At 44.7% G+C, this 25,128-nt stretch overlaps 1 protein-coding gene across 15 annotated transcripts in view; it reads right to left on the reverse strand.

The window, feature by feature from the left end:
* osbpl8 (oxysterol binding protein-like 8) overlaps positions 1 to 25,122 on the reverse strand; it is a 51,213-nt gene extending 26,091 nt beyond the window's left edge. The window contains exons 1-6 of one of the 15 annotated variants that reach the window (XM_061807549.1): positions 24,843 to 25,122; positions 22,576 to 22,646; positions 19,649 to 19,698; positions 15,363 to 15,463; positions 2,651 to 2,687; positions 1,531 to 1,677 (exon numbers count right to left, since the gene is read on the reverse strand). In XM_061807549.1, coding sequence (XP_061663533.1) covers positions 1,531 to 1,677; positions 2,651 to 2,687; positions 15,363 to 15,413 — 235 coding nt within the window. In that variant the 5' untranslated portion in view covers positions 15,414 to 15,463; positions 19,649 to 19,698; positions 22,576 to 22,646; positions 24,843 to 25,122. Of the gene's footprint in view, positions 1 to 1,530; positions 1,726 to 2,650; positions 2,688 to 9,448; positions 9,656 to 10,113; positions 10,216 to 15,362; positions 15,464 to 19,648; positions 19,699 to 22,575; positions 22,647 to 24,842 lie in introns of those variants that run through there. The other 14 variants (XM_061807547.1, XM_061807546.1, XM_061807556.1 and 11 more) reach the window with 14 other exon arrangements.
* Positions 25,123 to 25,128: the final 6 nt, after the last annotated feature.

Raw genomic sequence — 25,128 nt, forward strand, 5'->3', positions numbered from 1 at the left:
CATTGCATAGAAAAAGTCGCAAAGCTGATTCATTGGGCCGGAAGAATCATTTCAGGGGCATCTGGACTCTATGGCGCCGGCGTCGGTGCAAGTTATGTCTGTAAATTCCGCACGCCCACTCGCCAGCCTGTCTCAAGACACTTTGAAGACATGATAAGTGTGGCTCATGTACTTTGCCGCCATATGCCCCTGCACAATAATTCCACTGCGCAATTATTTCATTGTGCAGTAATTTATATGACGTTTCCACTCCATTTTCAAGTCTCTGTATCCCTTGTGCAAGAAGGTCTTTCACTAGATTTTCTTCAAGCTGTTCTAAGTTGAAAATCCAGCCTTCCTTCTGTTTTATACATGTAAAAATGAATGTACAAAATTTTACTGTAAATTTGTTTGTAAATTAAATATTAGATTCACAATGCGCATTCTTGCAAGATATTAAAATAATTCATCTGTTGATACAAAAAGCACCAAATAAATACCTTAGTTACCCCTAAAATATAATTTCATTTTTCAACAATTTCATTAAATAATGGAGTGCAATCATTTTTTTCATTATTTTTCTCATTTCAGTCCGACTACATACTGATGTAATTTTTTACAATATTGCATTATGTATTGCATTGTGTAATATGTAATGTGTGTAATATAAGCTTAAATATGCAATTCCTGCAGGATTATACAATAATCCGTTGCTTTACGGAAATAAAAACAAACACCTCACACCTCATAAATGATTTTTTTGTATTGAAATGAAATGTTCATCATTTTATTTCAATAAATGAATTCAATGATTACCTTATTCAATTTAATGGTTCATTTCTATGTCATTTTTAAAATTGTTTTTAAAATATATTCCATGTAAATGGAAAAATATATTGTATTATTTTTAGTTTTATTTCCCCTAAAAGATCATTTCATTATTTGAACAATGCCATTAAATAATGGTGTGCAATCATTTTTTTCACGATTTTTCTCATTTCAGTCTGACTAGACGCTGAAGTAATTTTTACAATATTGTATCATTTATAACTTTGTTGACTATAAACTTGAATATGCAATTCCTGCAGGATAATAAAAGAGTCTGTCGCTTTACGGAAACAAAAACAAACACCTCCTACCGCATAACTTCTTTTTCTTGAAATGCTCACCATTTTATTTTACTGAATGAATTAAATGATTACCTTATTCAATTCAATGGTTCATTTTAAAATAGTTTTAAAAATATATATTATCTAAATGGAAAAAAATATAGTGTATTATCTTTGGTTTTGTATTTATTATATATTATAAAATACAGGTAACACGAAGGGAAAGATTTAAAATTATTAATGAACTATAAAATTGCAAAAGGTAGAGATGAAAAATGACAAACCTACTGGACTCCAATTTATAACAGACACCAACACCTGGATTCCACAAGAGGGCGCACTAACACAACTATATAGCTGGACGGACAAAATGTATTTTTAAGTGTTTTTTTTTTTCAATGGATTTATTTAAAGTATCTTCTTAGAGAGGTCCAACACGTACCGTGGCTGTAGCTGACGCCCGAGCTGAGCGAGGAGGGAGAGGCGATATGTTCCCGGCTGGGGGTTTGGAGGCCCGCCTCCTTGTCCTTGTCCTTGTCCTTGTCTTTCTCCTTGTCCCGTTCCTTCACCTGCCGCTGGCTCATCCTGCCTGGCGTCAGAAAGACGGTGGCGTCATCACCGGACACTACGGATGCTGCTGGAGACACACAAACGCGTGTGGCTGGGACCATGACTTATTATAACGTTACTTGTGTCATCTTTATCAAAATTTACGAGTCATCATCCATCCAGCCATCCATCTTCGACAGTGCGGAGTTACAATGAAACTACGAACTGCTCAGAGCGGAAATGCCCGTTCTCCACGTCACATGTACATGCAACACATGGCTTCATCGGTCGTAGTTTAAGTCGTATCACCAATAAGGTTTAGAGCTCTAGCCATGTGATATCTTTATCCAAGTCGCTTATCCTCACAAGGGTTGCGGGAAAGCTGGAGCCTATCCCAGCTGGCTTCGTGCGAAAGCCGGACTACACCCCCCAACTGGTTGCCAGTCCGTCGCAGGGCAGATATCGACACCATCGCTGAGCGGGAATCGATCCCACGCTGCCCGCACCAAAGGTTTGGTGTCAGTTTAGTACTCTAGCTTATATTTATTCAAATGATTAATTGAGGGGCGGCACGATGGCTCAGCTGGTAAAGCGTTGGTCTCACACTTCTGAGATCCCGGGATCAATCCCGGACCTGCCCGTGTGGAGTTTGCGTGATCTCCCCGTGCCTGCGTGGGTTTTCTCCGGGCACGTCGGTTTCTTCCCACATCCCAAAAACATGCAACAATAATTGGACACTCTAAATTGCCCCTAGGTGTGATTCCGAGTGAGTCTGTTTGTCTTGACGTGCCCTGCGATTGGCTAGCAACCAGTTCAGGGTGTACCCCGCCTCCTGCCCGTTAACACCTGGGTTAGGCTCCACCACTCGCCGCTACCCTTGTGAGGATAAGCGGCAAAAAAAATGGATAGATGGATTAATTGAGACACTGGACCTATCAGGGGAGCCCATTATTTTTCCATGACTGCTCTTAGCCTTTCCTATAAAAAAAAATAAAAAATTATCAGTGGCTTACCAGAGGTGGCATGGATCTCTCTCAACTCTGCAGGGTGCTAGCGGGTGTGGGGGACAAGAAAAAGCGAAAGCAGGGGAGGTGGGGGGGTGGCGGTGGTGGAGAAACACGGGGTGGGGGGGGGGGTGAAGCGCATGGAAGAGATTGAGAGACGGATGACATGTGGGAGAAAGTAAGATAAGAACAGCGGGTGGGGGTCCGCCACGCGTTGTCGGCCGGGTGACGGCGGCGGCGGCGTTTTGCGTGCAGTGGCGATCGACAGCAGGAGGAGAAGCCGCAGCCAACGATTGCAAACAAAAGGACACAAAAACAAAACAAATGGACAAACTGATATTAGTTCGACTACAACAGAGGAAAGAAAATTTGACATGGTGATGGACCGTGAAATGACAACAAGGGTTCCAAGCTGATGACAGAGCTTTTAATTCCCATTTTTGGCAGTTCTTCGAACCATGGAGAAATTGATTTGAGGTTCATGAAAGGCAGTGTTGACGCTCATATGACACTTTTAAGAGTGCGTGAACACTTGTGGAACCACATTTTTTTCAACCGGCGTCATATCAAGCAGCAGAAAAATTTCACCACCTCCTCTTCTCTTTAAAAATGGTCTCAAATGGCCAATTGTGACATCAATAAAGGAAACATTCCTATTCAACCTTTGTATTTTGTCAACGAAAAAAATAATTCACACTTTGGAAATGTGGACCCATAATCAACCTTTTATCAAAAATCTCAGACTTAATTAAGACGAGGGTTGTACGGCGGAAAATTGAGGTCGCGGTCAGGATTTCCAACTGCTCAGTCAGACAAAAACATAAGCGCAGGCAGCTCAACGCGTCGAAAGACAAAGCCACCGATTCCACTGATTGGATATTGCTCCGTTAATCGGGAAGCGGCGCCCCGAGTGGCGACGTTGCGATTGGACGGAGCCTTTGGAGCCACTGGCTGAGAGGATCAAGCGCTCCGAAGAGGCGCTTAGAGAACAATAAGGCGAAAAGGATTACGGGAACCGTCGGTGACCGTCGGAAGATTTGCGGGGTGGCACCGGCGTAGTCGCGTTTAAAAATGAATCGCAGTGACGGCGCCATTACGCTATGGCCGCCCCGTCCGTGTTATAAAACAATTCAAGCATCTGACTACTTTAAAGGTCAAGTGTCATGCCTATAAAAATTCTAAAATAGATATTGTAATGAAAAATACATGTAACATTATTCACGTCAATGTCCACATGAAAAAATAAATATGAGCGGAGAGCGCGTCATCCGTGCGCAAAGTTGCGAAAGTCTCATTCGACATCCAAGTGGTAGCCATATTGGCTGCATCCTCTGTTCATTACGTCACACCGCGACATTTGCCATTGAAAACACGCTGCGCCACCTACTATGGGACACGGAGGCTCTTTTCGAAGAAAACATCTCACAATCGAGTGAAGTGACCGGGGCAATATCACCCTATCGTTTCGAGCCATATTTAGATGATATGCGGATCACTTCTAATGAACAACAGACTCCCAGACAGTATGTATGAGCCAGCCCAGCCGAAGCCATCCGCCGCGGACACAATCGAGTGAAGTGACCGGGGCAATATTATCCTATCATTTCGTTTCGAACCACATATAGATGATATGTGGATCACATCCCAGATAGTATGTATGAGTCAGCCCGGCCAAAGGCGTGCTCGGCGCCGACGGGTACATCGACACTTTTAGCACCCCTGACCTACGGATCACGTCCCCCCGAGCTATTGTTTTTTTTTTTTTAGTAGCTGTATACACAACTACCTGTCATTTGGAACCAACGAAGCTCTCGTCCTTTGCACCCGTGCAATCAATTTTTCACGACAAACCGAGTCTTTTTGAAAAGTACAAAGAGTAAATCCATCTTCCCAAGTGTTCGAACAATATCCAGCAATATAACGAGCGTGCATTTTGGCTAACACGAAGGAACGAAGAACTACCTTCCAGCAGGTAAAACTAGTAGAAACACACAAGACCGCTCGACTGGGCGTCTGCTACTCACGTCACTTCCTGCTTCTTCTCCACAACAAATCCACTGAGAGGATTTTCATGGCGGGAGTTACAAAAAGCCATATACGTCAAAATCATGTTGGATGGTGAAAAAAAAAAAAGATGGGTCCATTCCGGCTGGCTTTTTTTCATTAATACCACTAAAAACCATGCATTTCATGACAGTGGCACTTTAACATTTAATACCTCAAAATCAATAGGGTTCTTGCTTGATGGTTTTCTAGAACCTTAATTGCCATTGGAGATGGGAGATGACCACATGGGATAATACGTAGCTTCGCATTCAAACTGTTTTGTTCAAGGGGAAGGAAATGCTCAATCTTGGGAGATAAAACTATGTTGCATGTTCCCCTACTAGTCTAAACACAGTGTCCAATTTCCAACTGTGGAGTGAGAATGAAATCTTCAATTGGGCAATATTGCCCTCTGCTCTGAACTGACATGAACGTCACGAGAGCTCGCGCGCTTGCATCATGAACGTCACGTGACCGAACCCGGAATACGGGGTGGGGGGGGGGGCCCTCCCCGTGAAAATTGCCAGAATTAGCACACCGACCGATTGCTTGCAGGTTTCCTTCCCCTTTTTGAGTCAAGCGCTCAACGATATTTGCCGAAAAACGTGGCACTAACTTCAACACTTCGCACCTTCGCTTAGCATTTTTGCTGGTGAGCTTTCAGGGTCAGTTTGGTTAATAGCATGCCGAGTGTATTGACATGTAAATGGGAAAAAATAAAAAGACTTGAGGCGTGGCATTTATTTCAAAACCTTCAAAGGCTGCCTTGACTACAGCACTCTAATGACGAGCGCTTGCTTACTATGTATAAAATATCCAAGGTTACGTAATGCGTAAACATCAGCCGCAGCTTACAGTCAAGTCTCTCTGACCTATTTATTTTCACTAGCAGGGGAAGGAGAGAGATAACCACCCTGTTTTTTTTTTTCATTTTTTTCTCCCTCTCCCAACTTTTGACATTCACCCCAAACATTGCACAAAAACTCTCCCGTCTATTCCAGTCACGGGTCACATAATAAAGCATTTTGCACCGAGATGCCGACGGCGGTGACTCAGAAAGAACAGAAGACGTGTTTCCGGCGACTAAAATCGATGAGTCATTACTGTCGCATTGTTGGAAGAATGCACCGATAGGGATACGGTGCTCGTTGAGTTCATTTTTTTTTTTTTTTTTATCAATCCTATTCATAAACTGTTAAACCACAATTTCAATGATTATAACGGCTGTTAGATGTGATTGTATTAAGACCGGGATCTTTGCGGCATTACTGCAGCGTTCTCCGAAACGCAGACAACTCGTGACTTGACACTAATGACCTTCAACCTTCAAAGCAGACGGCCCACGGCATAACATTCCCATTGAGAAAAAATTATGAAAGGGCCTCATGTCAAACTGAATGAGGACAGTGAGAAAAGTTTTGCAGTCTACACCCACATGCGCTTTGAAGCTTTCCATCACACACTGACAATGAATTCTTCTGCTCTAATATGAATGCCTCATATGGAATCCTTGGAATGCTAAAAGTTAGCGTATTTGTTTTGACTAGTAATAGTAATGGCAGTGTCTTCTTCTTCTTTCTAATTGTTCCTCCGCCTGCTCCCTGCTTTCACAACATCATCTGCGAACATCATGGTCCGAGGGGATTCCAGTCTAACCTCCTCTGTCAGCCTATCCATTACGACCGCAAACAGGAAGGGGCTCAGCGCGGAACCCTGATGCAGTCCCACCTCCACCTTAAATTCTTCTGACACACCTTCGGCTCATCTCACCGCTGTTCTGCTGTCCTCAGACATGTCCTGTACTATTCTAACATATTTCTCCTCCACACCGGACTTGCGCATGCAGTACCACACTTCCTCTCTTGGTATTCTGTCATGGGCTTTCTCTCGGTCTACAAAGATACACTGTAGCTCCTTCTGACCTTCTCTGTACTTTTCCACAAGCATCCTCAAGCCAAATCGTGCATCTGTGGTACTCTTTCTAGACATGAAACCATACTGTTGCTCGCATATACTTACTTCTGTCCTGAGTCTAGCCTCTACTACTCTTTCCCATAACTTCACGGTGTGGCTCATCATCTTTATTCCTCTATAGTTCCCACAGCTCTGAACATCCCCTTTGTTCTTAAAAATGGGAACTAGAACACTTTTCTTTTCCTCCATTCTTCTGGCATCTTCTCTCCCACTTGTATTCTATTGAATAAGTTGGTCAAAAACTCCACAGCCACCTCACCAAATTGCTTCCATACCTCCACTGGTCGGTGGAGGTGTAGATCCTTCCAGTGTCAACTTCCTGTTCTTTCCCATCCCTGCTGCTTCCCACTCACAGAGTGTGAAAACTACAGCAGGCGCTGCACTGGTGTCACACTGGCTTGAACCATTAAGAACTAGCACATCTGTCAGCTCAAGTAGGGGAGCAAAAAAAAAAGGGGGGGGGGGTGTTCCGCCCCCGTCTCACACACACAGTGGGCAATGAATCACATGGAGGAATTATTGTACCTTTCGAAGGAATTCTACCGTGCAGACATGCAGATTTAACAGATAACATTGAAAGAGAACATAAAGGAAAGTCATTTTATGGCCTGACTGACAGGAAATCTATAAGGAGATAGCAAACATCCTCTCTCGGTATTTATAATAAAAGTTCCTGGAGGTGGTGCGAAGGACAATTTCAACCTGACACTTTTACCCACGCAGACTGCGTTTCATTAGATGATAGCGTTTCAGTGTGTCTGTCTTCGGAGCAGCGCAAGTGCAGGGGGGTTAAATGAAGTGGGCGGCCTCCCACGGCGAGCGGGACTGACTTGGTTTCATCTCGGCAAGGGAACTCGGGCTGAGGGACGCGACGTGGAGGTGAGTGAGCATGGGGGTGGGAAAATTTTAGCTGTGTAACATTGGAGTCTTTAAAAAAATTACAACACAGTCCTACAATTGAATTCTAATGGAGAGGCGATTCAACTCAAAAATAGGGGACATATTTATAAAAAAAAAATTAAATTGCTAAAATATAAACACAGTAGGACCTTGCCTTGATAATACCCAGCAGCTTTGTCATTTTTTTTCCCCAGAGTGGTGCATGCTAAAATTTGACATGAAGTGGAAAAAAAATACAAATGCAAAATGAAAACACTCACAAGGAGCATGGAAGAGATGTGGAAATTGTGACAAGGCCACGCCCGATTATAAGCAGAACCACACAAAAATGCACGACAACGTCCGAGCATGTGATAAAAGTCTAGTCTTCATGAGGACTCGCTTTTCAGAAGTAGTAGTCGTAGGTATGCAGCTTGTGCACCTACACCATAAAATCACATGACTTTTGTTTACATCGCCCTATTGCCGGTCTAACAAAGCATTGGCGGTTGGAGACGACACGAAAATATGTCTTATAGCACGACTCCCAGAGTGTTGTCTGATACCATTAGACATTTAGAAGGTGGAGATAAACGAAGGTACGTAGAAAAATTCGATAAACTCGGCATAGAGGACCGTTATTTAATTGTTTTCGCCGATAAGAAATTGGACTGTTAATTCGCTTCCGCTTGTCTTGGGCAACTGATCTACACATGGATCTGGTGAGTAAGTCGTCGAGATTTACACGGAAAAGTTTGAAAGCGTATAAAAGTCTGGACGCATCCAAATACATTTTGCTGGATCTGTTTTCATCAGGAATAAATCCCACATAGTGACAGGGCGACAGCTCGTGAACGCAGAAGCGTGTTCGGGCACACGTTAACCTTTGCCGGAATCCATCAATCTTTTCAGCTAGTATTCAATACAAATACCAATATTTAAATAAATGACCCCTGGTTTTACACAAACTCGCATTCATTAACTATGATTGAAAAAGAAAAAAACAAAAGAGGACGGAGTCGTTTCCACAGAACGTGCACGAGCTCTATAGTCGCACTGCCCCAGATGCACCCCCGAGATCATAGCAACAAGCCCAATGGCCAAACAGAATAGCGGGCTCATGATTTCAAACACTTTATCGAATGAATACATACATTAAAAAAAAAAAAAAAACATTTGTAAAGACACCGGGGAACTGTTTTAAATTGTCAAAGAAAATGCAAAAAGCATCTCCTTTGACTGAATAGCAGCAAGTTCAGCTCCAAGCAAGCAGTTGACGCCAACCCAAAATGCACCAAATCAAAGCACGTGACATCTCAACAGCCCTAAAAGAATAAAAAAGCTTTCTCCAACGTTAACACGCCAGAAGAGTGTTTTTCTTTCATTGTACCCGAAAGCCTCATGGGACTTGAGGAAAGTGCATTAAAGGAGCATGTTTTTCTGTCCTCTCTCTGTCGTGTAGAGCCGCGCTATCTAATTGAATACAATTCTACTCGGCCCTCCTGGAAAAGGCGTTGAAACCGCCGTCTGTTACATCAAACACAATATACAAATATTGTGCTTTTTAAATTCATGAGTTAGCAAAAATACCAAAACATTAGTTAAGGTCTCGGGAGGCGTTGATGAACGTTTCCTCAGCTGTCGTGCGACAAAACAAAACATCCCTTCTGCCCGTTGCCCCCATGGGTTAAATTTATTGGTCAGAAAATTGCACGAGCAGGATTCTTTGCACATGAGCGCAGTTGTTGACCAAAGCCAAGTACAAGTGCAAAGCCAAATAACACAAGAGAACCGTACAAAAATATACGTTGTCAGTCATGCATCCCTCACGAGTGCCGACTTTGTGTTTCCTTTTTGTCACTTCGTTTACGGCCCCCCACGTAAGAGGCAGATAAAGGAAATCCATACCGTGCGGAGGGAGGTGCGCTTGCCGTTGCTGCTGCGGCTGTGGCGTGCTACGACCGAGCTAAGACTCGACTTCGACTGAAGGGAGGAGACGAGGCAGGCAGCCTCACTCATTTATTCCCCCTTTCCTTCACGAAATGTCCTACTGAGTTTATTTGTCGCCTCACCCCTCCTTCGTCTTACACTACTGGGCTCTCTGTTGCTGTACTTCTCTTTAATTGGATTCTATATTACATCACAAACAAACGTTTGACTGCGCGTCTCCTTTTTTACAAGGGCAGGAAAAAAAACATCATACAAATCATCAGAGCGCCGCACGGCTGCACAAGCAAAGAAGTGGGCTTTTTTTTCTCAAAGGCTGAAGTGGAAGCAACAATCGGGATCTTGTCTGGTCTTCGGAAGCAATTATTGGAGGGCTTACGCGTCCTGAGGGACAGCCCCCTCGTGCTGATGTTGACTGACGCACTTCTGCACCAATAAACCAAAGCGACCAACATCAGCCCACAGGAAGACAAGTGCGCGACCACCCAGCCGTGTTTATCATGCAACCAAGTCTCCACTGCCGGTTTTCATCACCTTCGTCAACCTAACTAAACACGTGAGACAATAGGCATATAAACACTCTCCGACTCTCGTAGCAGAGTGTGAAGCGGCTGTGAATTTAGCACCTCCAAATCTTGAGACCATGGTCCTCAAATCGGAAAAGGGTGGCGTGCCCTCTCCAAGTCGGGGATGAGATCCTGACCCAAGTGAAGGAATTGAAGTATCTTGGGGTCCTGTTAATGAGTGAGGGAAGCATGGAGGGAGTGATGGGGTCTTTGTATTGGTCTGTTGTGGTAAAGGAGGAGCTAAATCGAAAGGCGGAGCTCTCAATTTACTGGTTGATCTATGTTCTTACCCTCACCTCTGGTCACGAGCTCTGGGTCATGACCAAAAGAACAAGATCCCAGATATAAGTGGCTGAAATGAGTTTTCCCCGCAGGTGGTCCTGGCTCACCCTTAGAGAGCAGAGTGAGAGTGAGAACTTCGGTCATCTGGGAGGGGCTCAATGTTTAGCCACTGCTCCTCCGCATGGAAAGGAGCCAGATGAGGTGGCTGGGGCATTTAATCCGGACCCCTCCCTGGTGAGGTGTTCCGGGCATGTCCCACCAGAAAGAGACTCTGGGGACGACCCAGGACAAGCTAGAGAGACCATGTCTCTCGGCTGGCCTGGGAACGCCTCGGGATCCCCCCGGAAGTGCTGGATGAAGTGGCTGGGGAAAGGGAAGTCTGGGGATCCCCGACCCGAGCAGGATAAGTGGTAGAAGATGGATGGATGGACATACTTTGTAAACTAAATCCAATTAGCACTCAATAAATCACCCCAAAATACAGTTAACTGCATGGGAGAATCTCTCAGCTGTTTGTTCGTGAGCAGCGGATAGCTAATGTCTGTAAAAAGCAATCCAATGTTAATTGGGTTTCTCTTTTGCTGTTGGACGTACGCGACAAGCGATGTGTTTGTGATGATTTCGAGATGCATGGGCTCGTGATTGGCTTTCAAAGGAGATGCCACTGCCTGCAGTGAAATGTTTCTGAAATAAACCCTTTATTTTAGTTTCACACAAACGGAGATGTCTTGTTTCGCAGGAGAAGGCAATCCAACATTGAACAGGGCCATGATCGACAGTCTACTTAGCTCGTAGTCTAGTAGCTGTCGCTATTTTGGTCGAAATGATGCTTGTCGGCTTGCACGTTTGAACTCCTATATTTTTCTTTCTGTGCTCTGGACTTAGTCGATGGTGGGGGGGGGGGGGTCTGGGGGTCTTCTCTCTGTCATCACCGCACTGCATCTAATTCAGTCAGTTCTACCCAGCGTTGTGCTGCACAATGAGTTACACAACTCTAAATTTAAACTTACCGGTGTACTCGTACAGCGAAGGCAAAACAAAAAAACGGGACAGCTATGTGACTGCTATGTGACTGAAATGTTCAAGTCACGCCCAGATGCTATTTAAGGCCTCACAAAGATGAAATGTCCCTGGTAAAAGATAACCTTCCAGATGGCTGAAGCCAACTCAAGCAATCAATACCACACAAAGCAATCGAACCTTACACCATATGCGCTGTCGTGCTGAGACACAGCAGCACAGACGGGGCTAAATGTATTTTTAAGTGTCCTGACAGGCTTCAAATGGGTCTTTTGATAACAAGGACGCTATAATGACTCCCATTTTTAAGGAGAGCACACACATGCATGTTTTTAGTACCAACGACTCAATCTTTACGCTCGTCCTCACGGCAGCGTCAATAAATCCATGTCGTGGTGATTGCTGGTCTCCAGCTCAGCCAGCACCTCAGCATAAAAGAATATACAAAACTATGTTCGGGAATGACTGCCAAGGTACTTAAATGCACCGCCTGCCTTTACTTCAATTCATTTACTTGAGTGGAATCGATATGTCCCAACAAACATGGCTGCCGCGGTGGCTCTGCAAACAAAAAAGGCCAAAGCAACTTTGTTTTTTCCTCACTCCCGCCTGCAGCCGATACTCACCTTTCCTTTTTTTTTTTTTTTTTTTTTTTTTGCCGGGGGTAGCTTGTTCCTGACAGGCGAGCTGACATTTTTGCTCCCGAGAAGAAAGAGTGCCTACGCCTCGCTCTGGCATTTAGATCTCATTTGTAGTGGTTGAGCTAAAATTAGAGGAACGGTTTCATTTCAAAGGTGTCTTTTTTAGGCAAAAGGAAAGATTGGAAAGTTGTGGTAAATAGGGAGCTAAGTCAAAAGGCGAAGCTCTCAATTTACCAGTCGATCTACGTTTCCATTCTCACTTATGGGCATGAGCTGTGGGTCGTGACCGAAAGAACAAGATCCAGGTATCTTCTGTAGGGTGTCGGGGCTCTCCCTAAGAGATAGGACGAGAAGCTTGGCCATCTGCGAGGGGCTCAGTGTCAAGCCGCTCATCCTCCGCATTGAGAGGAGCCAAATGAGGCGGCTGGGGCATCTGATTCAGATGCCTCCCGGGCGCCTACCTGGTGAGGTGTTCCGGGTACATCTTACCAGAAAGAGACCCCGAGGACGACCCAGGACACGCTGGAGAGAATATGTCTCTCGGCTGGCTTGGGAACGCCTCGGGATCCCTCCAGAAGAGCTAGAAGAAGTGGCTGGGGAAAGGGAAGTCTGGGTATCCCTGCTGAAGCTACTTCCCTGACGACCCGACCCTGAAAAGGTGAATGGATGGAAAGTTTTTCTTGGAAGGGGGGGGGGGGGGGGGGTTAAGGCTAACCTATGGTGTTGGTATGGTATTATTTTGCATACCAATGTTGGTTGTTTGTTAGCAGTATTAGTAAATTGTGCCAAGCTGGGGGTTTTATTACATATTTAGCCTCTAATATTGCGAAAACTTCGATCTGCTACAGAGGAGAAATATTAACGCCACCTCCAGGACACCCACATCCTGTTTTTTTTTTTTAACTGTTGAACATCTAATCTTGCGATATTTAAAATTGTACCTGAGCAACAAGAATAAAAAAAAAAAGACCATATTTCTTCATATAGTGGCTGGGGAGCTGTTTAATAACTCAAATGTAGTGTCACGGCATTTATTTATTCGGTAGGATTTGTGCATGACGTCTACTACGAAAGGATCATTTCAGTCTTAATAAAGTTAAATAAAACCCATCTGGTTAGCTTTATTTCTTGGGTTGAAAAAAAATGATGCATCTGTCTGAAGAGCAGTGCTTAATTTTTTACGGGCTTGCGATTAATTGGGTCACGGTGTCTCTGCAAGAGGAAGGCACTATGTGAGGAAACACACTTCTGTTCTCTGAGTTGGATTTGAGATTCCGAGTAATTGCAGCGCAAGCATGAATTCACCCCTAATAAACACCTGCCAGCCTCTCGGCCACATCCCTTTACTGTGCATGTCCGCGTGTGAAGACAACCTGGCATGATTCCCAGAGGCTTTCATCTCTTTGTTTATTTTTCAAGGGCTCATCATTTCCCCGGCCCGGCCCGGCCCGGCCCGTCAAGCGAACGCGCAAGGCGCTGACACAATACGTCCCACAGTCTTCATCTTGCACCAGTTGGCAATGCGCGATGAGGTTATAACACACCACCGCGCGCGGCATCCCTGGGCAGTCTGATAAAATTCTTGAAATTTTTAGCGATGAAAGGAAGCAGTTCATTGCCGATGTGACTTCAGAAGCCTTTAGTCATTAGTGTCCTTGATCGCGCAGACGCTAAAAAAGGGTCTGCGTTCATAATTATTCACGCCACGCTGAGATACTCGACGCGGGGGCAAAGGGCTTTTGGGTCTGCAACCCAATAATCCCATTGTGTGTCTTTTTGTTTGATGCTCTGTGGGAGAAATGCAGCGACATTATCGAGCTATCTGCAATTATAATTGCCCTCCCACTCACTGGGAAAGAAAAAGGTACAAGGGGGATTACAGTGAAGGTGAAATTAAAGGGCAGAACGACTAACCTGGGAGTCGAATGAAAGGAAGTGGCACAATACTGCGCTGGCGCTGACTGGCGCTCCCATCAGTAATAAGAGACTTTTTCGCTGGGCAAGTGACTCAGGTATAACAAAATGTTCTGACACAAAACACACCGTGTGCTTTGTGGTTTTTGGGTGAAAACAAATACCGTAATTTCCGGCCTGTAAAATCGCGACTTTTTTCCACACGCTTTCAACCCTGCGGCTTATGCGGTGATCCGGCTAATTTGTGCATTTTTTGTTCTCACGGCCAGAAGGGGTCACCCGAGCGGAAAAGGTAAGGGTTAGATCGGTGGACTATATTTGCCAAGGAAGTGACTTTTACCGGTATGTTCTTTTTCTTTTGAAACTGGCCCTGCTTGCGCTGTGCTAGCGTGTTGCTGCTGTGTTACTGCCATGTCTCAGTGATTTTTACTGTTATGTTTTTTTTTTTTAAACCGGCTCTGTTAGCGCCGCACTAGTTTTAGTGCGGCGCTAACATGTTGCTGCTGTGTTACTGCCGTGCCTCAGTGATTTAGGTATGTTTTGTTTTAACTGGCCCTGTTAGTGCTGTGCTACCATGTTGCTACTGTGTAGCTGCTGCGGCTGTTTTTTTTATTTTTATTTTTAACAGCCCTGTTCGTGCTACCGTCTTGTTGCTATGTTAAGCTAGCTAATGTATTAAAACTTTGAAAACGCTTTCTGTGTGCCGTCTTTCTTTGTGTTTTAACGTGGGTTTAATGTGGGCACTTGCAGCTTTTACACAGATGCGGCTTACGGAGGTACCAAATTGTATTTCCTTTACAAAAGCACCGGGGGGAGGCTTATAATCCAATCCGAAAGCTCTGTAGGCCGGAAATTACGGTATATGGATTTGACCGTGAGAGAAGTTTCAACTCCATCAGCAACCAAAATAAAACGACAACAGCTCCGACCTTGCATTCAATGTATCATCATTTGCGCTTCCATTAAGTAAACCTGCATCTCTATAACTGCATTGCTTGATTTGCCTTCGCTGAGATCTCATTATGTAGCGCATGCAGGCAGTTTTACTGTTTGGGGAGATTGGCATGTCGAAGCACTTTCAGGTAATCACTAAGGCTAATCAAATGTACTTCTGGAAATGTCTCATCAGTGAAGAACTACAGCGGTGACATAAGATTTGATGAGCGAATGGTTAAGTGAAACCATCACAGTCAACAATCATTTTAACAGAGCATATGCACTTGATGGATAATAAGCTTGTGGATGTATCTGTATGGGGCTGCGCATGAGACAATTTCAGTTTCCATCCGAGGTATCCTGTGTTTCGACACGTCACTTTTCAAAAACCTCAATCAACTTTTTAAGTGTCTCGACTGCTTTTCTTGGAAAAGTTTGCAAAGCCTCCTGTCCGTTTGGGACCGGGGATCCTGTGTGCCATGTACCGTGCGTTATGCCGTCAGTGTATCGGCTCACCAAAGTGGTCTCGGTCTCCTGTTGGGACTCGGGCGAAGACTTCATGGTCATGTTCGAGCTGAGCCGGGGGGGCTGTCAGCGTTGCTCAGATAAGTGCATATCTGTCAGGAGAGTGAAGCAATACAAAAGGGTTAACGCTGCAGGAAACGATTACAGCGGCAACTGTCAACATGTAGCTTTCCTTCACTCTGATCTTCAATAAACAACATTTCTAAGATCAGCCTTGTAAGCGGTTTTCCCCCGCGGAAATTCAGAATACGCCACTCTTTCCATTTGCTTTCACCCTGCTGCCCTATAGAAGCCTTGAGGCATGTTATTGTTTTTAACCCTTGTCTATTATCCAGGGACGGTTACATGTGGTTGCCATTTAGTCCATTGAGTGGACGTGACAAGAGTTTAGCTCCACGCGGCAATCGGTGTCGGCTGGGCTCGCTGGACACCTAAAGTGCGACACATTAGGCTCATGCATGCGGTTTGATGCGGACTCGAGTGAGGTCCACGAGACGTGTGCCATAGAAATGTAATCCTTGCAAGTTATTCAGAATAGTGTCCAGCATTGTAGGGAGGAGAATCGGCTTGAATGTAATAATTTACATTGATTAGTAACTCGCATCTTTCTCACGTAACAACACATTTTGGACCCTGGGAACGTGGAAGTGAAATCAGTGTAGTGGATTGAACCGAACATGCCACTATTTTTAAACACTGTTGCTGTGTTCTCAATTGAACACAGATATAACAGAAGTACTTTTCTGTTGCCTTTGACAACATTCCAGGGCAACCTCAATTTATCTGGTCAAGCACAAGCCTTTGTAGCCTGTAGCGAAACGATGACAGTGATTCCAATCATTCTAAGAATTAGGAGCGAGCTAAGAATACGTTACTAAGAAAGGAAAATCATGTGAATTCATGGTAAAAACATCCCCAACCCTGATGAGAATAAGCAGTATAGAAAGCGGATGGAGGGGATGGTCTCAACTTATGTTATGATTTACCGCACCGGACTGAGAAGGTGTGACCATCTCCATGACACAAACACCACAAAGAGCAGCATAAGCCGTGAAATTCAAGACAAAAATGTGGTCAAAATTGTTTAATTCTTTTAATTTTGTCCTGACTGGATAATTTTATTAAGTAACATACCACAGAGTGGGGTTTTTCCAAATTATAAAATGTATTACAAAAATGTTTCTTGATTCTTTTGGGAGACTAGAACGGATCAATGAGATTTTCATCCATTTCAATGGTGAACAATGACTTGGGGTATCTCAATGCAACACTGTACAATATGCTGTGCTAGAAATCTTGTTTTACCCAAGTGGACTGAGAAAGTTCCCGTTCACTCTGTCTTACCTACACTTGCATTTTGGAATTCTCTCCATATTCTCAAAATGGGAGATAAAGTGAGAAACTCGGTCATCCGGGAGGGGCTCAGTGTCGAGCCGCTGCTCCTCCGCATTGAGAGGAGCCAGATGAGGTGGCCGGGGCATCTGATCTGGATGCCTCCCCGACGCCTCCCTGGTGAGGTGTTCCGGGCATGTCCCACCGGAAAGAGACCCCGGGGACGACCCAGGACACGCTGGAGAGACTATGTTTCTCGGCCGGCCCGGGAACGCCTCGGGATCCCTCCGGAAGAGCTGGAAGAAGTGGCTGGGAAAGGGAAGTCTGGGTATCCTTTCTGAAGCAACTCCCCCCGGATGGATAAACTGGAACGAGACAATGTCTACACCCTGTACTGGTCACCAGCCAATTGCAAGTAACCTTGCATCCAAACAACCTTAACCCACTCACAATCACACATAACGTACAATACTCAGTTTTCAACTCGCATGCCTGATATTGGAATGGGGGACAAAAGAAAGATTCAAACTTCCAGATTCAGCAGACGTGCTAACTGCTCCACCACCGCGCTGCGACCATGCTTATAAAGATACAAATCATCAGACGGTAGCCAGGAGGACATCTCGGCAATGAAACGGACACAGAGTCGGTCGACTAATAAAGAAGTCACCTGCTGCGACAGTCGTGCAGCAACACCAACACACGCACATTTCTGATCCGGCCGACTCTCTCAAGGACCTGTCACACGAAGACAGATGCTTCAGCAATCAATCTATGAATCAGAACAGAGTGGCGGGCGCACAGGCAGGTGGGAGGAGGGAAAAATAACGCAGGCTAGCTGCGCCTTCGCCGAAGGCTTGATAAACCTCATTTTTGTTCAAATCTCAACGACGTCAAAGTTATGGTAAAAGCGGGCAACGGGCGATTTACTTTGCCTGATCCAATGAAATCATGCAGCTGTCCCAGTTTGGGGCGCGCTTATGGGGAGGCAAATGCAAGAATCTATGTAGGTCAGGGAATGAAAAATAATAAATATGAGGGGTGGGAAGGCCAATGAGAGGCCAACACTGTCAACCAATCAACATCAATCAATACAAAATGACTACGAATGCAATCTTGACGAAATTGGGAGGGACGCTAGTGATGGGAATGTTAATCGATTCAGTGGTGAACGGGAATTTGGTCGCGAGTCTTCTTCTTTTCTTTCGGCTTGTCCCGTTAGGTTTCCATTGAAGCTCGAGCTCAAGCTATACTCACTCTCTCGCCTCTAAAACATGTCCAAACCATCGAAGTCTGCTCTCTCTAACCATGTCTCGAAAATATCCAACTTTGGCTGTGCCTCTAGTGAGCTCATTTCTAATCCTATCCAACCTGGTCACTCCGAGCGAGAACCTCAACATCTTCATTTCTGCCACGTCCAGTTGTGCTTCCTGTCGTTTCTTCAGTGCCACCGTCTCTAATCCGTACATCATGGCCGGGCTCACCACTCTTTTATGAACTTTGCCCTTCATCCGAGCAGAGACTCTTCTGTCACATAGAACAAAATTTGAGAATTTGGTCGCGAGTGATGCGGACAATCCCGAACGGGTGCCAAGAAGGGGGGGACCGGCACAAAGACTCTCCACACTTCGGTTTTCAGCCACAGGTACTTTATAAAATTATAGCTAGCGTGAAGTTTTCTTTGACACAGTAAAATACAGAGAGTATCTCACAAATGCGACCACACCCCTCAAATGACACTTGGCAATGGTGATGGTAAAAGCGATTTACTGGCCCCTTTCGAGCATCTGTGGCACACCCTCCAACAGAAAGTGGAGGAGCACATCGTCTCTAAGATCCAGTGGTGCCGTGGTGTTGTTGCAAACTTCACCCCGACGTATATTGCCCTTTAAAGCAGCACGACATATTGTAGCAAGTCCCAAAATCCTGTCTAACCGCCTTCTTTGGTCATCAAACCAAAATGGAGCAAAACTTACTGCAGTTCTGAGGCGTCTCTCATCACTGTCGTGTGATATTTGGCAGAGACGTGACGATATTTGACGCTGACAACACAGAAACGACTTGGGAAGAGCTGCAGAAGACGAAATAAACGGCTTCTTTTCATAACATGACAACGGGTCTCACTGTGATATCAATTACACATCAAAGAAAAGCATTTTTTTTTGACTGACTTTCATGACACACCGGGGTGCCATATTAATTCATCCCAGTGTGACATATTTTTCCAGATGACTGTGACCATAACTAATCCCGCATCGATCGTGTCACCTTGCGATATCCCGGATCGCACAATGCTTACGAGAGCGACGCTCTCCAGCGATCCGATCTGCCGGAGCGACGTGCGGATGGGAATGCTGATGAGGCGGATGACAAGCACTGAAGGACTGAACCCCACCAGGTGTCAAGGAGACTGCGATGACCTCCAACGCGTGTTCAAATCCTCTTAGCGGTGAAACAATGCAGTGGATTTTTAACCGTGACCGTGGACGGGGACACAGCTACTACAGAGGTGTGCTGCGAAAATGACGCACGCTGCCCGATTTGAACGTTTCTGTGTACAAGAGAGAGAGAGAGGGAGACAGCGCGATACCTCTTACGTAACACCAGAAGAGAGTGCGAGAGAGCAAACACAGGTGCCCAGACAGATGTCGGCACGTTCCGCCTTAAAACGCGCTCCCTTTGGATTCTAAATGTGAAAAGGTGAAGAGTGGAAAGGTCTCAGGTTTGACATGTGTTTGACTCGGAACATCATGAATTCATCAACTCACATCGGCGTTTGTTAGCGACCGATGCTAAACAAACTGAGGGGTTACTTCCTAAAGGGCGATCTTGGCAAACAGCAGATGAATCCCATCAAACGCAGGATTATAAACGCCGCATGCACATGTGCGAGAGAGAGAGAGAGAGAGGAGAGAGAGAGAGAGAGTGTCGGGCAGGCAACCTACCTCGTGCAGCTCAGCCAGCAGACAGCACCATAATGTTCACAACACTGACCCTGGAAGGAGGAAATGATAGAAAGCGAGAGAGAGAGAGAGAGAGAGAGAGAGAGTGAGAGAGTGTGCCAGAGAGAGGGAGAAGGGGGGTGCGAGAGACATTGAAATGACATCACCATATTTTTCGCCCGCCTCCTATAAAATGTAGGCTGGTGCTGCAGGGCTGCCAACGTCTGCAGGAGACAAGCAGAGAGTGCTCCCCCCCCCCCCCCCACCACCACACACACACACACGTGTGCATGCGTGTGTGTGTTTACTTAACTATGTATGTGGTACACAAGTTTAACATCCAACCTTATCTCTGTATGTGTGGACGCTCCAAAAATATTGCGACGACGAGCCCCCTTTTCAACCAGTGGTCCTCAAACTTTTAACCCCAAGCAGCCCCTAAAAAAATACTCGACTCTCCGAGTAGCACCACTCTGATCAACGTTAAAATTCAGTCGCATGTAGGTCCAAGGTTTGAACAATTTGAACAATGTGCTTACATATATGGTGGGAAGATGATATCATGACGACATATTGTACATGAAAATGGATATTGTACTTGAATAAATGTGTACATTACATACAATAAGCGTACATAGGCATTGATAACTGCATAAGACTGTTTGCCCAGTATATGCGATAAAGTTTTCTGTACCGTCAATCTTGACTTAAATAGCGCCCAAAACAAATACAACTAAGTACAAAAATTGACAGTCGTAAAGAGTCACACAGTTAGCTAAATTTCGAGGAAAAAAATGCAATATGATTAAACTTGTTCGGGCGGCACAGTGGAGCAGCTGGAAAGCTTTGGCCTCACAGTTTTGAGGTCCCGGGTTCAATCCCGGACCCGCCTGTGTGGAGTTTGCATGTTCTCCCCGTGTCTTGCGTGGGTTTCGTCCGGGTGTTCTGGTTTCCTACCACATCCCCAAAACATGCAACATTAATTGGAGACTATAAATTGACCCTAGGTGCGATTGTGAGTGCGGCTGTTTGTCTCTATGTGCCCTCTGATTGGCTGGCAAACAGTTCAGGGTGTACCCCGCCGTTGACAGCTGGGATAGGCTTCAGCGCTCCCTGCAACCCTTGTGAGGATAAGTGGCTAAGAAAATGGATGGATGGATAAACTTGTTCCATTACCAACAGGTCCCTGTTCATATAATATTTACCATTGCTGCGATTCTTCGAATTGTACACCACATATGCATAACTAAACTGTGTAAAAATAGCTTGTGCAAAATATGTAACACATGGTCAAAATCTCACCATTTTTCGACAATCGCTGGAGGTCGTGGTGCAAAACTGCAACTTTCGATGTCGACCACTTGCAGGCCCACTCCTGATTCCTCTCTTGTTTATGGCCAGATGGAGACGATTGCATCATAAAGGTCATCAATATCACAAATGATTAAATCTTAGCAGGCTGCTACTTTGAAAGGAACTGCAGGGACGCTGTGGTCGCTCTACAAGGAAAGCATCTCCGCACGTGTGCATCAATCAGCTCCATCTAAAGCAATGAATCGCGCTAACCTCAAAAAGCCTGCAGCTATGCACATGATTGCAGAGTCCGCCTGATTGAATTACGTCGTCATATGAGTTCAGCGGGACCTTAACTGTCTTGGATACATCAAATTATGGTGACGGGTTCAAGGTCGATTCCAGTACATTCAAAGTAAACACGAAATGCAGCCGTTGTGGCTTGGTATGATCTTGCTGGCGATTGTTTTCATTCAAAAGTTGATGCAACGGTTATGCAACTATCCAGTCATGCTTTTCACTGTTTTTAATCTCCCTTTTTCGAAAGTAACCCGCATGCTGTGGTGCAAAAGCCAAAAGAAGCCATACTTTTTTCACGCTTACGACAGTAAAACCTCGCGTCTTCGCGTTTCTTGTTTGTTCCCCACGGAAGTTGGAACGGATCATCTGCTATTTGCTGATTTTTTCATTTTTAATTTTCCATTTAATCTATAACACGCTAAGATGTTGACAATGCTTCTGGTAATAGATGATAATAGATAATTGGTGTCAAAGAAGTACGCTGAGGTGATGCATCTCAACTGAGAGACGAAGAACTTTAGTCGCGATTGTTGGAGGAATGCAAGCAAATTATTCCTGAGGGTAGTATTGGAAGATGAATTTGAAATGACTGCAGTATGATGAATTTATCCATCCATCCATCCATCCATCCATCCATCCATTTTCTTCGCCGCTTATCCTAACAAGGGTCGCAGGGAGTGCTGGAGCCTATCCCAGCTGTCAACGGGCAGGAGGCGGAGTACACCTTGAACTGGTTGCCAGCCCATCGCAGGGCACATCGAGACAAACACCCACACTCACAATCCCACCTCGGGGCAATTTGGAGTGCCCAATTAATATTGCATGTTTTGAGGATGTGGGAGGAAACCGGAGTGCCCAGAGGAAACCCACGCAGGCACGCGGAGAACATGTAAACTGCACACGGGTCTGGCATCAAACCCAGGACCTCAGAGCCTGTGAGGCCAACACTTTACCAGCTGATCCACCGTGCCGCCATTATGAAATTATATTTTACAGATTGGCAGTTTTAACCACAGTAGTTGCTTGACTTATGAGTTCAATTAATTCCATCACCAAGCTTTTCACTCAATCGATTGCGATGCCAAATCACTTATCTCCACTGCAAAGAACTAAAATGTCATTAATCCGTTCCAGTTATTACAAATTATCAGTATTGATTCGTATTGGCCAATAGAATTTACCGGCCTGGAGAAACGCTCCATTTTTTTTCATCTTGGTTGTATGAGCACATTTTTACGGCATCACGAGGAAACCATTATACAGTAATTTCTCAATCTGTACTTCCCCAAGTTTAAATAAAATTCCACTGACATGTCAAGACAGCGTGACGGTCATACCTTTTGATGACGAGGTCCCGGTTCTGCAATGGAGCGAACCCCCGTTATTTGCAAGGGATAGATACAGAGCCCTGCAACAAATCACAAAAACCTGCATGTATGAAACGGCACTACAAGTGGTTTGTACAGTAATTGTACATGGATGCTCCAAGATGGCGGCAAAGTACTTAGAATACAGATGATCGTAAAGCATCAACACCATGTGCCGAGGATGTATACCATCATAAACCCATGTTGCATAATGATAATTCATTCATTCATCCATCCATCCATACAAATAAACAAACAAACACCACCCCCACATGCGGCTCATCAATAGTATTCGGCCCAAATAAAACACGAGCACAAACTAATTTGAAATCACTTTTAGGGAAACAAATATGCACAATAGCTTTTTTTTTTTCACAAATTTTGTTCCGTCACAAATCTCACCTTTTTGCAGTTATCACAACTGTTACGAAATACAGGCAAATTTTAACGGCAAAGTAGACTACGCAGTCTAACAGTAGCTGCAACGGGTGAAATGACGAATCAGAATCAGAATCAGATTTTATGGCCTCGTGTGCAACAACACACAAGGAATTTGTCTCCGGCAGAACACTTTTGAGTTTCACTTTTGACAGTGCACGAGGTTCATTGAGTGATTGCCATCAAAAATAATACAAAATAAATTAAAACATCGCGACATCGAACCCGTTGGCCTCACAGTTCTGAGGACCCGGGTTCGATCCCGGCCCCGCCTGTGTGGAGTTTGCATGTTCTCCCCGTGCTTGCGTGGGTTTTCTCCGGGCACTCCGGTTTCCTCCCACATCCCAAAAACATGCAACATTAATTGGACACTCTAAATTGCCCCGAGGCTGTTTGCCTCTATGTGCCCTGCAATTGGCTGGCAACCAGTTCAGGGTGTCCGTTGACGGCTGGTATAGGCTCCAGCGCTCCTCGCGACCCTCTCGTGAGGATAAGCGGCAAAAGAAAACGGATGAACATATTTTCAGCAAATATGGGAAGATAGGTTAAAAAAAAAGAGCAAATATTTCACTGAACAACATACAGACACTGCACAGCAACATAAACCACACAAGGAAGACACTTTGAAACGACTTTTCTGACAGATAGGAATTCCAATCTGGTTTGCAGCTTATTTTGGCTTCGTTACGAGCACAACCAAGTATCAGTCGAAAAGGGGAGAGAACGGAAGGGCCATTTGCCTGGCAAATGCGCGAGCCGGCTCGCAACACTAATTTGCCATGGAAAGTCAGAAATAACCGTTCATTAACAATGCAAATGTGGGTGGCGACTGGAAAGAGTGCGTGGGGTGTACACAGCCTGGTACCAAAATAGTTCCCGACGAATTTAGCAAGGGAGATGAGGGTACTATTCTAAAAAAAAAAAAAAAAAAAAGAGACAGCCATATGAGTATGTCACTTGAAATGTTCATGAAAATGGACACAGGGATCATATTTGAATTGGGCACTTGGACCTGCCTGAGATTTTTCGAGTAAACAATTGCAATCCCAGAAAAAGGGGAAGAACTCTCCAAAAAAATAAATAATAATAATACAGCTATCAAAAGTATCATTGTCTTCTTTTTTCTTAAAGGCAGAAAAAATTGGAATTTGGAATTTTTGTGACATCTACAAATCTCACGGTGTGCTGCACAGGCCCCCTCTAGTGGTAGATGAAAAATCGTGTTACTGTTGTCCGTCTAGTACGGTTTAGATGAATTTAACTATTAAGGACATAACATTTTCATTTTAGAAGTGTGTGAAATTTTTATCATGGCGGTGATATTATTATTTTTTTTTTTTTTTGCGGGACTAGGTGTAAAAACATTGATTTATTTTACACTTCACAATTCAACATGTTTAAGTGTTTTTGTTTTAAACTCATGCACGAGATGGCTTCAAACAGTAGTTGAGACGAATCTCTATCTTAATGCAAAAAAAATTATTGCATCTTACAGTTTGCTCTCCTGCCTCTCCAGACAAGTGAAAGTGGTAACATAACACCAGAGCGCAGGACTGCTATTGTGCACGGGAAGTCAGGTGAGAGAAAAGGAAGTACGGTATCTTCCACACAGGAAAATGTCAACTAAATGTTCAGCCAGATTGATGCAGGGTTTATTTTATTTTCCCTAGATTGTTACATAACAGTACAGTCTGCTCTTGTTCTGCAGAGGTGACTGCAGTGTCAACATTAGCCCAGCAAGCTGCCTTTTGGGGCTGGGGGAGTGATAAACCGTTCTATTCTATATGTTTGGTACTCACCCGTGATGAGAGGAGGAAAATGATGACTTGTTAATATGCTTGTAGTCCTCTTCGGGGAAGGGTTTGGCTGACGCGTGCTAACTATTAGCAGACGTTTATTATTGAGACGCGAGCGTCTTAATTACTCTTCTGCCCGCCGCGGCCCGTTTTTGTCCCCATGTTATGAAACGTGTGGTAAACAAATACACACAACTGTTCAAGCACTGATTTAGACATAAGACAATCTGTAAACTGCTTCTCCACAGATTCGGATGTGTCAAATTCACGTTCTCAAGGCAAGGGCAGG

This window comes from Syngnathoides biaculeatus, chromosome 20, assembly GCF_019802595.1.
Source record: "Syngnathoides biaculeatus isolate LvHL_M chromosome 20, ASM1980259v1, whole genome shotgun sequence".
Lineage (NCBI taxonomy): Eukaryota > Metazoa > Chordata > Actinopteri > Syngnathiformes > Syngnathidae > Syngnathoides > Syngnathoides biaculeatus.